The 16597-nt window shown below is 46.2% G+C and overlaps 1 protein-coding gene across 1 annotated transcript in view; it reads right to left on the bottom strand.

Moving 5' to 3' along the window:
* Manbal (mannosidase beta like) overlaps positions 1-14984 on the bottom strand; it is a 29391-nt gene extending 14407 nt beyond the window's left edge. Inside the window, exons 1-2 of the mRNA XM_032904629.1 lie at positions 14856-14984; positions 2866-3073 (exon numbers count right to left, since the gene is read on the bottom strand). Of these exons, the coding sequence (XP_032760520.1) occupies positions 2866-3015 (150 nt within the window). The 5' untranslated portion in view covers positions 3016-3073; positions 14856-14984. The remainder of the gene's footprint in view (positions 1-2865; positions 3074-14855) is intronic.
* Between the last annotated feature and the right edge of the window lie 1613 nt (positions 14985-16597).

Genomic DNA, 16597 nt, shown 5'->3' with positions numbered 1-16597 from the left:
GTCTAAAATTCCATTAGGGATCTAGAGGCAGGAAGAGCAGGAACGTAGCAACCTCTGCTATGTGATATGTCTCAGACAGCCCAACGCAGCCCACATACACAACCTGGACACAGGCTCTCTAAGGAGTTCCTTGCTAGACAATGTTTCGTGACCTATGGACTCCTCGCTGTTGGAGCTGGACACATCTGTGTGGCTCCAGTCAGGGCACTTTGGACTTGGGTCAGTTTCTCCCCAGCTTTATCCCATGCCTTCTCTATAGCCTTTTACTGCGGTAACCATAGGTGCGAGGCCTCCTAGTCCATCACTAAATCTAAGTTGGCCTTGGTGACCTCCAACATGGCAGGACAGAACACATTAGTCATTTTGTTACTCTTTCTATGAAATAAGGCTGCCAATATAAACCAAAGATAGAACTTTAGAACTGGCAAGATAGCTCAGTGGGTAAAGTGGGTAAAGGCCAAGCCTAGCAACCTGAGTTCAATCCCAGGGACCCTCAGCATCCAACTCTTGATGGTTGTCCTCTGACCTCCGTACACAGTGGCACATACACACACTCACACACCAACTATCTAAACAAACAAACAAATGTGAAAAATGTTTTAAGATTCAATTATAAACTCAAAATAAAAATATCTGGGGTTGGGGATTTAGCTCAGTGGTAGAGCACTTGCCTAGCAAGCGCAAGGCCCTGGGTTCGGTCCCCAGCTCCGAAAAAAAAGAAAAAAGAAAAAAAGAAAAAAAAAATATCCGAGTCTTCAGTTTGAATTCTAAATACCCAATAGGAATTCCAATTCTTTCCACTGAGATAGAGTCTCACTGTATACAGTCCAAACTGGCCGACAATTTCCTTGAGTCTAGACTGCCCTCAAACTTACAGCAATCCTCCTGCGTTAGCTTCCTGCATGCTGTAATTATAGCTGTGAGCCATTATACCTGGGGCAACTTCTCTTTTAAAAAACATATTGTGGGGCTGGGGATTTAGCTCAGTGGTAGAGCGCTTACCTAGGAAGCGCAAGGCCCTGGGTTCGGTCCCCAGCCCGAAAAAAAGAACCAAAAAAAAAAAAAAAAACCATATTGTGGCTGGGTGTGTTGGCACACACTTCTTGTTATCACAGCACTTGGGGGGGTAAAGTGGGAGAAGAGGACAGCTAGTTTAAGGACAGCTTGGTTTAAGACCCTAACTCAAGTATCAAAACAAAGAAATAAAGCCCAGGTCAGTGGAGTAGTTCCCACGGTAAAGTGTCTGCTGCCAAGACTGACAAACTGAGCTCTATCCCAGAACACACATGGCAGAGGGGGAGAACCAACTCCAAAAGTTGTCCTTTGACTTCCACACAAGTGCGCACGCGCGTGCGCACACACACACACACACACACACACACACACACACACACACACACACACTCCCAATGAACAAATAAACAAGTAAGTGTAATTTAGACATCAAAACAGGGCACTAGAGAGATGGCTTAGCAGCTAAGAGTACTTGTTGCTGTTGCAGAGGACCTGGGTTCAGTTCCCAGCCCCAGCCGGGGTCATAGCTCACTGAACTCAGCACAAAGAGCCTCACTCAGTGGCTGCAGCTAGCACTGCAGAGGGGATTCTGAGTCTCAGGAGAGCAGCAGCCAACACTACAGCCATTTAGGACAAAGACTTCAGGGTCAGAGAGACCATCTGAACTTACGACGGTCTCTCAGTGCACAGGAGCCAGACACCATGTTGCTGTCTACACTAAGCACCAGTCATGATGAGTACAGCAATGACTGCATGGCCTTAGGTGCTCATATGGAACTTCCTGTGGGAGCAGCAGCCACACAAAAAAGCAGTCATCCAAATTGCGGGACGTATAGATCACAGATGATAAAGACTTGGTTTCTTCAACAAATCAACATCAGAAGAAAATGGGGGCAGTGTACAAACACAAAGCCAATGTGATCCTGTCACCATGTATCTTCAAACCCTCTGTGCCCTGCCTACTCCTCCACTGCACCGCTCACCCTCCTCTCTGAGGCAGCCAGCGTCACCTCTAGGTCCCTGGACTAGCCCAGTCCTGTAGTGCTCCAGCTCCTCGCAGGCACTTCCTCTACCTCGGAACACATTTCTCCTGTCCTCCCCACTGCACCTGGCAGACATCTGCGCATTTCCCGTCTGTAGCAGGAACAACACAGCCCTCCCCCAGGGATGAGTTAGTCACTCATATTGGATATTGTACTTCTCCTGGAGGTACATTTATTGCTCCCCCCCCACCCAATTTTGGGAGATAGGCTTTCACTAACCGGCCCAGACTGGTCTTGAACTCACAATCCTCCTGCCCTAAGTACTGGGACTATGCATCATTAAGTACGAGACACCCCTTGAAGGCAGAGGCACATCTCTTAGTCTGACGAGCAAGGAGTTAATGAAAGGCTTACCAGAAGCCATTCGTGATGGCTCACACTGCTAGTCCCAGGAGGCTACCTCAAGTCTAAAGCCAGCTAGACTCTGTCTCGAAATAAAATAAAATAAAATAAAATAAAATAGCGCTTAATAGAAACCTAGCATTCAGGACTCATGAAGATAGAGTTTGGGGTGAGTCCTAGGTTATATAATAAGAATTTGCCTTTAGGTTGGGGATTTAGCTCAGCGGTAGAGCGCTTGCCTAGCAAGCGCAAGGCCCTGGGTTCGGTCCCCAGCTCCAAAAAAAAAAAAAAAAAAAAAGATTTTTGCCTTTAAAAACAAAAACAAAACAAAACTATGAAAAAGATCCATCAGGTAGGCTTCCAGGGACCAGGCTAACTTGGTAAGGGGCCAACCTGTCGGGTGGTTTTCCCGGTATAAGAACCTAGCCTGCCATCTACAAAGCTAAGGTCCTAGGGAAGGACTCACCGCCTCCTGGGACTTGGGAATGGGTACGATGATGGCCAGGACACAGATGAGCTGGAAGATGGCTCCCAGGAAGAGCCCATACCGCAGCAAGTTCTCCAGGAAGGTGGGCTCAGGCACCTCGGGAGGCGAGAAGTCCAGGTCAGAGGCCATGGCCCAAGGCACCACTGCCAGGGGTCTCTTGAGATTCACTGCTCTCCAGAACCAAGTTCTAAAGGAAAGAGCGAAGGTCAGGTTTCTCCATGTGATCTCTGCGTGGTCCCACGGTGCACATGCACACACCACATGCACACATACACAAGAACAGGAAGCAACTGTCACTCTTGAATCTAACTGGAGGAAATATGCACACACTTTCCACTTTGTAAGTGTTTGCTGTCTTCTGAATATAAAGCTAATAAAGATAAATAAGCAAATGCAAAAATCTCCAACCGATGCTTTCATAAAGACCTGCATATCTCTGTATTTCGTTCTGTTTTGCATTTGAGAGAGTGTCTCACTCGTCTTGGGCTGGCCTGGAGCCTGCTATTAACCCAGGATGAGCATGAGCTTCGGATTTCCTGTCTCTGCCTTCCAAATGCTGGGGCTGGAACCCAGGGCCTCAGGAATGCTGAGCAAGCACTCTACCAACTGAGGATCACCAACTACCCATCTGACTCGGTTTATCTAGTCACCCACCTAGTGAAACTACACTTAGGAATACCAAAGACTGACGAACGGAGGCAGACAGGGAACCACGGAGCCAGGCTGTATGGGGAGAGAAACTGGGAGACGTTTGGTCTTGTATGGGGTGGGAGGGAAGACCTCTGTAGATGCCACAGGTCTTCAGTAAACAGAGATGAGAACAGGGTAGAAGTGGAGGGACTCACGCTTGTAATCTGAGGGAAGAGTATTAGAGATAGAAAGAAAAGCAGATGGAGACCCCAGGGTGGAAATGGGGACCCACATGGCTAGGAAGGGAAACTGGAACCTGGTGTAAGCCTTGGGAGACCCGGCCCTTTTAAAACTTGACCAAGTAAAAAGTAAAGCAGAGAAAAGCGCTAAGTTCTAATTACTTTTTGCTGCTGTTATTTTATTTATTTGTTTGTTTGTTTATTGGGGTTTTGTTGTTGTTGTTGTTTTGTTTTGTTTTTGGTTCTGTTTTCTGAGACAGTCTCTTTATGTAGTGCTGGCTGTCCTGGATATCTAGATCAGGCTGGTCTTGAACTCAAGATCTGTCTCCTTTCCTGACTTTGTCTCCCAAGGGCTGGCATGCAGATGTGTGCCATTCCCAGCTCTAACTACAAGTTTGAATGGAGAGACAAAGTGGATATGGGGAAGCCCCAGCCCATACACAAAAGCTGGTAGATAGGTAACAGGGTGACCAGTCAGACCTTAGCCCACCTCTCTTCTCACCAGCCCTCCAGTCTCTCTCTTTTTTAAAGACAAGTTTCTCTGCGTAGCCCTAGCTGTCCCAGAACTTCCTCTGTAGACCAGGCTAGCCTAGATTAGCCTACTGAGTGCTGGGATTACAGGCTTTTGCCACCACTGCCTGGTTCCTATTCCATTCTTCCTTCCTTCCTTCCTTCCTTCCTTCCTTTCTTTCTTTCCCCTCTTTCTTTCTTTCTTTCTTTCTTTCTTTCTTTCTTTCTTTCTTTCTTTCTTTCTTTCTGGTTCCCATTCCTTTCTGTCTTCCTTCCTTCCTTCTTTCTTTCTTCTTCTTTAATGATTTATTCATTTTTGTGTTACATGCATTGGTGTTTTGTCTGCATGTATGTCTGTGTGTCAGATCCCCTGTAAGTGGAGTTATAGACAGTTGTAAGTTGGTCCCTGGGCCTCTGGAAGAACAGCCTGTGCTCTTAACTACTGAGCCATCACTCCAACCCCATCCTATTCCATTCTTAATACCTGGTAACGCTGGAAGAACTGCTGTGGCTCTCCAAGAACGCCGAGCCCTCCATGAAGCTGCGATCTGCCCACAACAGCCTTCCAACCATGACTGCTATTCAGACCCCTATTCTAATGCCAAGCCTGAGCACAAGGGTCACCCTCCCCATCGAGCCTTTTGTGTTACCCTCCCCCTTTGCCTCTTCGTTATCATGACACCTAAAATGGCTTTCTTTTACCACCCCAACAATAAGGAGACAAATGTACTATAGTATCAGGTGTCACGGGTGCCTTTGTGTTTTCAAAGGGAGACTTGTGCCATACCATGCAATTACCAGTGAACTCTGAGCTACCCAATACACTCATGTGGCCCCAAATGCAGCTGGTCTGAACCGAAATGACAGTTAAATTAAATGTAGACAAATTTCAAGACTTATCATGAAAGAATGTAAACTCACTAACAATGTTTATGCTGATTATATGTTGAAATGGCACACTGTTAAACCATTAAAACTAATCTAACTTAATTTGGAAAAAAAGTTGGAGAACTTATTTTATGATGTCCAAAACTAGTAGAAAACTAAGGTAATCAAAGCAGAGCTACTGACATGAGAACACATACAGAGAGCTTCAAATCAACACGCATAGGCAGGAGAGGACAGGTTTTAAATAAGTGGTACCAACAAATAATGTCTACCCACAAAACAAACCGATGAGGTAGCCGGTCCCCTTGTTCCTCATACAAAGACTAATTCAAACTGACTCAAGATCTAGATCTAAGAGTCCAAACTATAAAACCATTAGGGGGAAATCTCTATGGTACTGGGTTTGGCAGTGGTTTCCCGGATGTGACATCAAAAGCACAAGTTACAAAAGAAAGAAGTCAATTAGACTCCGCAAAAAGATCAAGACCTTTTGTTCACAGAGGACATTCCTCAGAGTGAAAGACAGCCCAGAGAATGGATGAAGACGTGAATCACACTGACGGTAAAGATGTAGCATTCTGATAGGCAAAGAACTTCCAGGCGGCAACAATTAAACCTAAGTCACAAAGCAGAGGCCAGAGAGGGCTCAGCTAGCTAAGGCATCTGCCACCAAGCCTGACAACCTGAATTAGATCCCAGGCACTGCATGATGGAAGGAGAGTCCTCTTCCAACCATCACCTACATGCTGCAGCAAGTGTGCCTCTGACCCCTAAAAATCAGCATTAAAAACCAAAAAAAACAAGTGGGGGAGGGGCAGTCAGGTCACATCTGCAATCCCAGTAGTCAGCTGGACGAATTCACAGCCAGCTTGTGCTACAAACACAGCCAGTATAGTAAGATTCAGTCTCAAAACCAGGATGGCAGGGTTTGTGACATGGCTTCCGGGGTAAAATTACCCGATGCCAAGCCTGAAGCTTGGTTTTGATCTTGGATAGATATGATGGCACACAGTAGGGGTTAAAATGTTTTATAAAAAGTACATCAGAAGCACAGGCAGGCACCAAGTGTCAGTAACAAGATGGGGAAACTGGAAGAAGCTGTGTGCACTGCTGTCTTAGGTTCTGCTCTATTCTGTGAGGAGACACCACGGCCAAGGCAACTCTCATAAAAGACAATTTTTAATTGAGGGCCTGCTCACAGTTTCAGAGGGTCAGTCCATGACCATCATGGCAGCAAGCAGACAGGCATGGCATCGAAGCAGTAGCTAAGAGCTTTACTTAGATCCTGACCCGCAGTCAGCAGGCAGAGTCTGGGCGTAGTGTGGGCTTCTGAAACCTCAGTGGCTCACCTCCTCCAACGAGGCCACACTTCAAAATCTTTCTCCAGCAGTTCACCAACTGGGGACCAAGCTTTCAAACATATGAGCCTACGGAGGCCACTCTCCTTCAAACCACCACAGCTGCTGATGGGGGGAGGGGGCGAGGCATAAACTGTCAGAGCAGCCATAGAAACCAGTGTCTAGGTAGGATGAGAGTTTTTGACTAGGAGTGTGAAGAAGTTCCAGAAGTACTGGCAACAGCAATACAAATGGCCAACGACACTGAATTTATTCCTAGAAGTGGAAAATTTGAGCTACATTCAGAGGCTCACATCTATGATTCCAGGACTTGGGAGGTGGATGCAGGAGAATCACAAGTTCAAGGCCAGCCTGGGCAATCCAAGACTGTCCCAAAAAAGGGCAAACTTTATGCTTCATTTTAACGCAAAACAAAATTTTGCTCTTCTTTTCTCTGTTTACTATTTCTTTCATTTTACTTTTTGACATAGGTTCCCACATAGCCTAGGACGGCCTTGAACTCCTATCTTGCTGTCTTCAACTCCGGAATACTGAGATTACAGGACCGTACCTTCGTGTCTGGCTTACCTGCTTCTTATCCTCTCCATGTTAGCTAAGCATACAGTACATGGCTCTACAGACTAGCCCTGTCCCCCAGAGGCTGTCCATATGGCTTTCCACCATTTGGGCCCTGCTGCTCCTCTACTTCAAATGATTTTCCAACATGAAAAACACATAAGGATTACAAGATGGCGGACAATGCAAACAGAGTGGGTACCACACAAATGTTTATTGTTTTCCTTTTGACCTGGTCACTCCGAAAGGTCATGTGCTTGGCTAGCAAGATACACAATTCTCGTATCAGTTCAGTCTATTCTAGAAGCCTTTCAGAGCAGGAGCCACCCCTCACTCACTGTCCTGCCCCCCATCCTCAGAGCTTCCCGGGGAGGATCTGGCTTCTGGAAAGAGCCGTGTCGGCTGGTTCCAATTACGGTGAATCAGGTGGGGCATGGTGCTCAAGGATACCATCTTTGGTCATGTACAAGGTACGAGGCTTGGAGGCAGGCAGACTGCTTGGAGCAGCTCCTAAGCTGGCCCTGAAGTGAATTCCAAGGCAGCCCAGCCCAGCTCCAGGGGAGGAACTGACAAGGCTCTTCAGGGCACCAGCCCTAGTACCAAGGCTGAAGAAAAAGCTTCACTCCTCCCGTGGCACCTCATAAACTTAGTGCCCTTGTCCATGCTTCATGCTCAAACCTGAGAGTCTATGAGGGCAGCGATACTCAGTCTTGCCATTGTTATGAAGATTAAGGGTACTGTGATGGAAACTTCAGGTGTCAGGAGGCTGGGGGTGGTGTACACAGCTGACTGTGGGCATCCAGCTACACTGTAGCTTATCTCTTGACTTCTTAGAGAGTTGATGTCACTTGGAGTCCACCAAAAAATGTGCCCAAAGCCATAATATACTTAGGCCTTTTTTCCTTTAGTGGTCATTAGGCCAACATATAACAAGTCATAAAATGGATGATATCCTCTGTCTGAATAACTTACTTCCTAGAATTTAGATTAAGGAAATAATTAAAAAGAAAGGGCCTCCAGGTACAAAAGCAGTCTTGGCAGCACCATTGCTAACACTGGAAGGCAGGAAGTGTCTAGCAGGAAGGGGACACTAACCTCAGCTGGAGATGGAGCATGTACACCATGGGACTTCACTGAAAGGACGGCACACCAGGCACACAAACACAAGACAAGCTGGGGGAGGTTTGGCAATGCGATACTGAGAAAAGGAAACAACCGTATCACCAGAGTGACCACAGCCCTGTCTAACCAATGAAATAACACTGGCATGCACTGGGATGACAAGGCTTGCACTCGCAGAGGATCGCAGTGGACAGGTGCCACTGTGGTGTGTCACGAAGCTTCCATTCTAGGGAGTGCTTATAGACACATACAGTACAACGTCAACTAAAATGCAAAAACCCAGAGGAGGAGGAACGCCATGTTATTTTATGTGGGGGTGGTCAGAGAAGGGCTAAGAAAGGGACATTTCTTCTAAGGTAAGAGAGCAAATGACTGCAGAGGTAGTTCAGAGGCATACACAAGGCCCTGAATTCAGTCTCCAGTATACACACACACACATACACACACACACACACACTAAAAAGGAAGGCAGAGAGTATCATTTAACCACTAGTTAGAATATTCCAGAGTGGAGGAACAGTTAGGGCAAAGTTCCCAGGACAGGAATGTGCTCCAAGGTAAGAAGGAGAGAGAACTCTCTGGGGAGGGCCGTGTGGACCATTATAAGAGCTCTGGCTCTCACTCTGGGTGAAAGTGAAGCCACTATGGGGTGCCTGGCAAAGAAATCCCACAATCTCCCTGGTTGCTGTGCAGAGAGCAGACCAGGGGACAAAAACAGAAACAGGACGCTCACAGAAGTGCTTCTGACAGGAGCCAAGGAGGAATAAGTCTGAGGTTACGACATAATCTGAATAGAAAAACAGCAGGATGGACGGACAAACTGTGAATGAAGCTCAAACACTTGGAGGGATGGAGGGACTGCTCAGCTTGACTCTATAAACAGAAGGTGTTAGCACGAAGGTCAAAACCGAAAGTCACAGCACAAAGAGGAAGCTTTAAGGTACACAAATGGCTTTAAATGGTCACAGTGGGATGCAGGGCACCATTCTGAATCTGACGATCCTAAACACACTAGAGAGGTGGCGAGAACATGGTCCTGCCATGAGTGACTCTGAGGATAAGAGGCGACTCTAAAACTAGAGGCTGAAGGAGCTGTAGATGCCCTCACACTACCTGTCAAAGCTGTTTCCCCAGCTGGGCATGATTACACATGCCTTAATCCCAGCCTTAGAGGCAGGGGCATGTGGATTACTGAGTTCCAGGACAGCCAGGGCTACACAGAGAAACCTTGTCTCAAAAAACAAAAACAAACAAAAGAAATCTAGTCTAGTTGTATGCTAGGTCTAGTTGTGAATCAACACACACACACACACACACACACACACACACACACACACACACACAGAACCGACTATAAGTGAATAAAGGGAGAAATGGGTCTGTTGCCGTGGGGAGAAGGTTCCAGATAAGAAAAGGAAGGCTACAGTCACCCACAGGGTAATAATTGAGGGTTAGAGACATCAGCATAGTGTACTTATCTTAATATAGACGCATACAGAAATAGTTAGAGCCACGTACACACAGATACCATACTCTGGCCACTGAGAGAGCACAGAAATAAAGTGTCCCAGAAGCAATGACCACACCTTGTGTCCAGATCTTGGTCTCTGGGCCATCTTTCCATAAAAGAAACCAGGAGTCCTTACAGAAGTGGCTAATGTCTAAGCAGAAATAAACAGGATGGGCCTGGGGCAGAAAGCATGCCAGTGCTTTAAAAACAGAAAAAGCAAAACCAAACATCGCCAGGGAATTGTTAAGAGTGTGGAGTTAGCGGCCAAAGTTGGGATACAAGAATGAGGAACTCAGGGTATAAAATAAATACTGATAAGAGAAAGGGCTGATAAGTCTATGGCAGACAACAGACACATCTCTCACATGAATTACAACTATTTATGTAGCCACTCTGCCTGCATGTGTGGAGCATACACTTCCACAATCTCAGATGATGTGTCTCAAGGACATCGTGACTTTCTTTTAGAAGTACAATGTAAAAGCAGGAGAAGCCAAGCGACCCTGGAGAACATCAACCATGTCTCTTAGATCCACAGCAGGCTGACGGCCTTCCTTCTCAGAGCCTTTGCTGAGTCCACTCACAAGAAAAAGGTACATCTGCAAAATAACTCGAGAGTAGTCCTCAAAACCTTCATCTACAACAGAGGTGCTCTGAGAAACCGTCCCAGCCGGTGAGAGGAGCTTCCAGAGGCTGCCTGGACTGTGATAGCTTGGAGAGGGTGCAGAGGCAGGGCTTTAAGCGGAAACGAGATCTGAACATGGAAATTCCAGTTAATGGTACTGTCCTGACACGGGCTCATTCATTATCTAGAGAGTAACAGTATCTCAAAATAGCCATAAAGCTAAAATTGTTTTTAAATATTTGTTGAGCTGGTCTCACATATCCTAGGCAGGCCTTGAACTCGGCAGGCATCTAACGGTGATTGCAAACCTCCTGCTTTACGTCCTAAGCGCTGGTATCACCGTATGAACCACAGTTTATGCAGTGTTGAGGACTGAACCCAGATGGATTGTCATGCATGCCAGGCAAGCATTTTCACCTGCACTACATTCCCAGGCCCTAAGATACTTTTAAACCACCATTTCAAGATAAATAACTTCAGGTGTATGTAGGGATTGCAATACTTATCAAGTCTTAACTCTAAAAATGTAGATTTCAAATTGGCAGAGGTTTCGGGATCTCCCAATTGCTCCCCAGTGCTGTACAGACTCTGGACAGGGATCCTGCTTCCTGATGAGGAGAGTTTCAAAAGCTGTTCTGAGACTCCCAGTAAAGAGGCAGAGTGCTGGAGAGATGAATGGCTCAGTGGTTAAGACTGCTCTTTCAGAGGACCTGGTTCAAGCTGCAGCATCCACATAGCATGTATATAGAGAGGCAGGGGAATCGATAAGTATCAGTAGATACTGCATTGGAACAATCATAACAATTCCCAAAAGCTGTTTAACACTGGTAAGAGTCTAGCGGAGAGGTGAGCAGGCCCTAGGGGAATCACAGTTGGTAGTTGCTGTACTGAAACTCCAGGGCAGACATCTTGCAAAATATGACTGATTCATTTACTGTCGTTTAAAAGTATGAGATGCTAGGGCTGGAAAGATGGCTCAGTGGTTAAGAGCACTGACTATTCTACCAAAGGTCCTGAGTTCAATTCCCAGCACCCACATGGTGGCTCACAACCATCTGTAATGGAATCCGATACCCTCTTCTGGTGTGTCTGAAGACAGCTATAGTGTGCTCACATACATAAAATTAAAAAAGGATAAGATGCCACGGAGTTGTTCTGTCTTACCAGAGGATGCCAGATACTAAGCACAGTACTGAACCCTAATTCCTCTCCACACACCCTGTGATAAAGGCTACAGGATTGGTCCCCAGGAGCAAACCATCAGGTTGGGATGAGTAGGTGCCACGGTGCCTGTCTGGTGAAATAAAAGTGTGGGTGTTGTGAGGCAGCATTAGGTGGCCTCGGACCTTCTGACACTGCATGAAAGGGGGTCAAGCCAAGTTATGTTGGGGATGGCTGGGTGTCAGAGGCAGAGGGGACAGTGGTTGGGGAATGTGACAGCTGAAGACTTTAAAAAAAAAAGTTATTGTAAGCACCATCAAGAGATATTCTGTTTGCTTACGACAGAATCTCACCATGGAACAAGACATGTAGACCTCTATGGCCTTGAACTCACAGAGATCCATTTGCCTTTGCGTCCCTGGCACTAGAATCAAAGACACACGGGGAAAGAGAAAGGATGAAGCACTTAAGCCAGTCCGAAGGGAAACCTGTCCAGAAAGACTTCACAGTTTTTTTCAAAGCATCAGACCACTTTGCGGGTGATGGACTGATGACAGGCAGGGCCTCATCCTGACCAGGACTGCATAGCATACCTCCACCCCTCTATTCAAGCCTAACCCCCTGACAGTGCTTGGGGAGGCGCTTGGAAGCCAGAGGATCCTTTCCTTCCTTCCTTTTCCCAATGTGGGGCACACTGAATACATCTCCTTTTCTCATCTTCACTGTTAGCTATCTCAGTAGTCAAAATATTAACCATCAGTAGCCAAATCTAGCTTGTTGGCACTGCCAGAACCGACTCTTACCCTAAAAACTTCAGTTAATAAAACTGTTCAAAAAGACATTGAGGTTGCTTGGGACAGTGGCATATACTTTTCATCCCAACACTAGAGAGGCAAGCAGATCTTTGTGATTTCAAAACTAGTCTGGTCTACCTACTGGATTCCAGGCCAGCCAGAACTGAAAGCCTGTCTAAAAATAAATAAATAAATAAATAAATAAATAAATAAATAAATAAATAAATAAATACTTTAACAGCATACCAATCTGCAGTTGTCTTATTAATTCTATCGACAATGTTGCAGGGAACATGCTCCTTAAGTAATCGCATGGATGCCTTTGCTTCTCTGTTCCATCCAAGGATCAAAGGTCATGATGGCGTCCTTTGGGGTATGTAGAATTTGAAACACACCGGCAACATCTGCCGTCCAATTCCCCACTTGCTGGCTCTTCATAATCACCTTCATGTGTTCTTCTGCTGGGAATGTAGCAGAAGCTTCTTCACTGGCAGCTACAGCCTCTATGGAGATTCTGTTTTTCAGAACAAATCCATCCCTAACCCTGTGTGGCCACCCCCTATTCACTGAAAGTGGCTTTGTGTTCTTGTTTCCTGCAGGGGCCGCCTGGCTGAAGCTTTCATATAGTAAGGCTTTCTTTGTCTATGTCTTCTGTTCACAACTGTGATGCCCTGTCTACCCTAAGTAAACATTTACTACGCACTATGGCTGTAACCTTGGCAATGTGCAAAAGCAAAACTACTACTTATTGATGTTTCAGAAAAGTTCCCATGTAGCCCTCAAATTTGCTATGCAGCCAAGGCGTGTAGGAGTGCTCTACACCCCACCCCCAGTCTTAGGTGCTACGGGTAAAGCCCGAGGCTTCTTGCATACTACGTAAGCACACTTCCAACTCAGCCGCACCACCAGCTCCGATTTTTATTTTTGTCTTGTTTTGGTTTTTGAGACAGGGTTCTCTGTGTAGCCTTGGCTGTCTTAGAACTCGATCTGCAGACTAGGCTGGCTTTCAGTGAACTTGTTCTGTAGACCACGCTGGCTTCCAACTCACAGAGATCCTCCTGCCTCTTCCTCCCAAGTGCTGAGATTAAAGGTGTGCACCACCACCACCTGGCCAGTTTTTAATTTTTTTTTTATCACCCCCCCTTCCCAGTTTTTAATTTTTTTAAAGATGTATATTTAATTATGAGTAGCTGCTGTGACTGCATGTATGTGCTCATGACCTAGAGTCCCAGAAGCACTGGCCATCCTGGTTCTGGAACCAGACGTGATCGTGAACTGCCTGATGTGAACAGCGGAAACGGAAACTGGGCCCTATGGAAGAGCAGCAAGTACCCTAACTACTGAGCCATTGCTCCAACCCTAATTTGTTTTTACACAAGGTCTGACAATTGGGCCCAGGCTGGCTTCAAATTCACTATTCTTCTGCCTCAAGTCGCAAATGCTAAAATTACAGAGGTGCAATACCATAGTCAACACAAATCTTTCTTTTTCATAATTTCACAGATATAAGATTTGTTTTTGCCCGACAGTGGTAGCTCATGCCTTTAATCCCAGCACTGAGGAGACACAGGCAGGTGGATCTCAGACGTGAATCCAGCCTGGTCTACAGAGTGAGTTCCAGGAAGGCCAGGACTACACAGAGAAACCCTATCTTGGAAAAACAAACAAACATTTTGTTCTCACCAAAGATTTTTTAGCAATTTTAACTTAAGGATCTTTGGATCTTTAAATTAAAAGCAAAAACAAAAACTGTTTCTTTTAGTAAAAAAGCACCTTTTTACTTAACAGTAGCAATGTTTGGTTTTGTTTTGGCAAACCCCAAAGACTATCATTACTACTCTTGTGCTGATATAAGGGTTACCTGAACTCAGGCGGCTGTTCTAAGTGACTAATGAGTAGGGAGCATATATAGAGGGCTACGCCAAGCAAGATGATGTATGTGCAAGGCCGGAAGAGGTAAAACGTCATCACGCTAACTTTCCTAGGACTGGGAAGAACAGTAGCGGGGCTTGAATGTGGGACTCAAGCACACTAAGGCTCTACTACTGAGCTCTCAACACGCTATTCAAAACACACCAAGTAAAAGCCAGCCTTGTGCTGTTTGTTTCTGGAGTCTTCCACTTTCTGTATTCAGGTGACAGGTAACTGAAACCGCAGATAAGTTAGAGGCTATTGCATTCACCGTCCCTCTCTTTGACAAGAGTTTTCTCTCAAGCACACAGTGCACCTACGAACTTATACATTCATAGCCTCCTTATCCTTATCCTATGTGCGCTCTTTGCGGAGCAGGAGACCGACCGAGAGAGGAAACGCGAGATGCCCTAGGTTACATAGCAACACAGGGCACACCCGACAAGCCAAGTCCGGGCTCCACCTGGCGGAGGGTAGGCTGGGCCTTGGCCCTGAAGAACTCTAGCGAGGGCCCGGGCGAAGGTCCCAGTCTCCTCGGAACACAGACTGCCATCGCAAGTAACTTTCGTCCACAGCCCCGGGAAGCCGCTGTAACCCGCAGCGCCGTCCCGATCCCGCCCTCCAGGAAGCTCCGGCCCGGTAACCCGCACCTGAATACTTACTTACCTCCGGTAACACCGTGCCGCCGCACCGGAAGTGATCCCTTGTGACCCGGAAGCGATGTGCCCCGGACAGCCGCAGATTCCGTTCAGCGGGCTTTATCGGAGCCACGGTTTCCTCGCGGTCCTCCTCCTGCTGTTTCCTAAATACACACTGAAGGTTGAAGCTTTAATGAATTTTTGTTTGATTTGAGGCAAGGTCTCACAGTGTAGTCCCTACTGGCCTTGAACTTGGAGCAATTTTCCTTTCTGATTACAGACGGTCTCCACGCTGTTTAGAACTCAGTTCTAAGTCTGAGCCAGAGACCTACAATATAGGGGGTAGGACAAACATTCACATGCTATAATTCAGACAAAACCAAATCATCGTAATAAATTAAAAAGAGACCCGTGGGGGTTGGGGATTTAGCTCAGTGGTAGAGCACTTGCCTAGCAAGCGCAAGGCCCTGGGTTCGGTCCCCAGCTCCGAAAAAAAAAAAAAAAAAAGAGAAAAAAGAGACCCGTGAACATCTCGATTTCCGTGGAGTTTATAGTCAGAGTAAGTTACATAGTAGATATAGAATCTATAATGTGATAAATGTTTGGAAGGCAAATAACAGGTATTTGATTAAGTGAGATGAATGAGTTAAGAATGGAGGCCGAGTTTAGGCAGTGGGTGGTAACCAGCCTCTATAATGGACAGTGATGTTATTGGTGCCTGATAGTCTAGCCTTTTACAGTCTCCTCCCATGCTGACCAATGTGACCCATAGGATATTGGGGAAATACAGAGCTTGAGTTCCGAGATGAAGACAGAAAAACGTTGTGACTTCCTCTTTGCTTGCTCTTGGACCATTCCTGGGAAGTCCCACATAGGTTCACATGGGCAGTTGCCAAGCTTCCAGTCAACAACTCAGCTTGGCAGATAAAATGATCTCTAGGGTTCATCCTTCAGTCCCATGTCAGCTGATGTGGCTCTGACCCCTAAATCCTTTAATTATGTGTATGGTGAGTGGGTGTTGGTGGGTGTGGCATATGCACACACGTGCACGTGCCTATGCATGCCGAGGCCAGAGGAGTCAATCAGGTGTCCTATTATATTCCACCTTATTCCCTTGAGATTGGGAAAGCCCCAGGGATCCTGTAGACACCCTGCCTTGGCACTGGCGTTCGAGATGTATGTGAAGCCATGCCTGGCTTTTTATTTTGGGTATTTGAGACCTTCAGGCCTGGTCAACAAGCACTCTTACCTACTAAGCCATGCCCAACCCCTAAATCAATTGAGTAGATGGATTTCTGGGTTTTCTTTTTTTTTCTTTTCTAATGCTGAGGATGAATCCTCAAGTACGCTGTCCCAAACTCCTGCTGCTGTGACTTCCTCCCAACAGCAGACTGTAATTGTCAACCATGAACCAAAACTTCCTAAGTTTCTTTTGTCAGAGCATAATAGCAATAAGCAAGTAACTAGTGTCTCGAGAGAGGGCTCAGTGGTTAAGAGTGCTTGCTGCTCTTACAAAAGGACCTCAGTTTGGTTCCCAGCACCCATATATTGGCACAAAATCTATTATAACTCCAATTTCAGGAAATCAGAAGCTTTCTTCTGGTCTCTGTGTGTACCAAGTACACACATGGTACACATACATACATGGAGGCAAAACACTTTTTTTTTTCAGAGCTAAGGATTGAACCCAGGGCCTTGGTCTTGCTAGGCAAGCGCTCTACCACTGAGCTAAATCCCCAACCCCAAAACATTCTTATATATGAGTGTGTG

Source organism: Rattus rattus, chromosome 5, assembly GCF_011064425.1.
Source record: "Rattus rattus isolate New Zealand chromosome 5, Rrattus_CSIRO_v1, whole genome shotgun sequence".
Lineage (NCBI taxonomy): Eukaryota > Metazoa > Chordata > Mammalia > Rodentia > Muridae > Rattus > Rattus rattus.
This window is presented reverse-complemented; position numbering and strand designations above follow the sequence as displayed.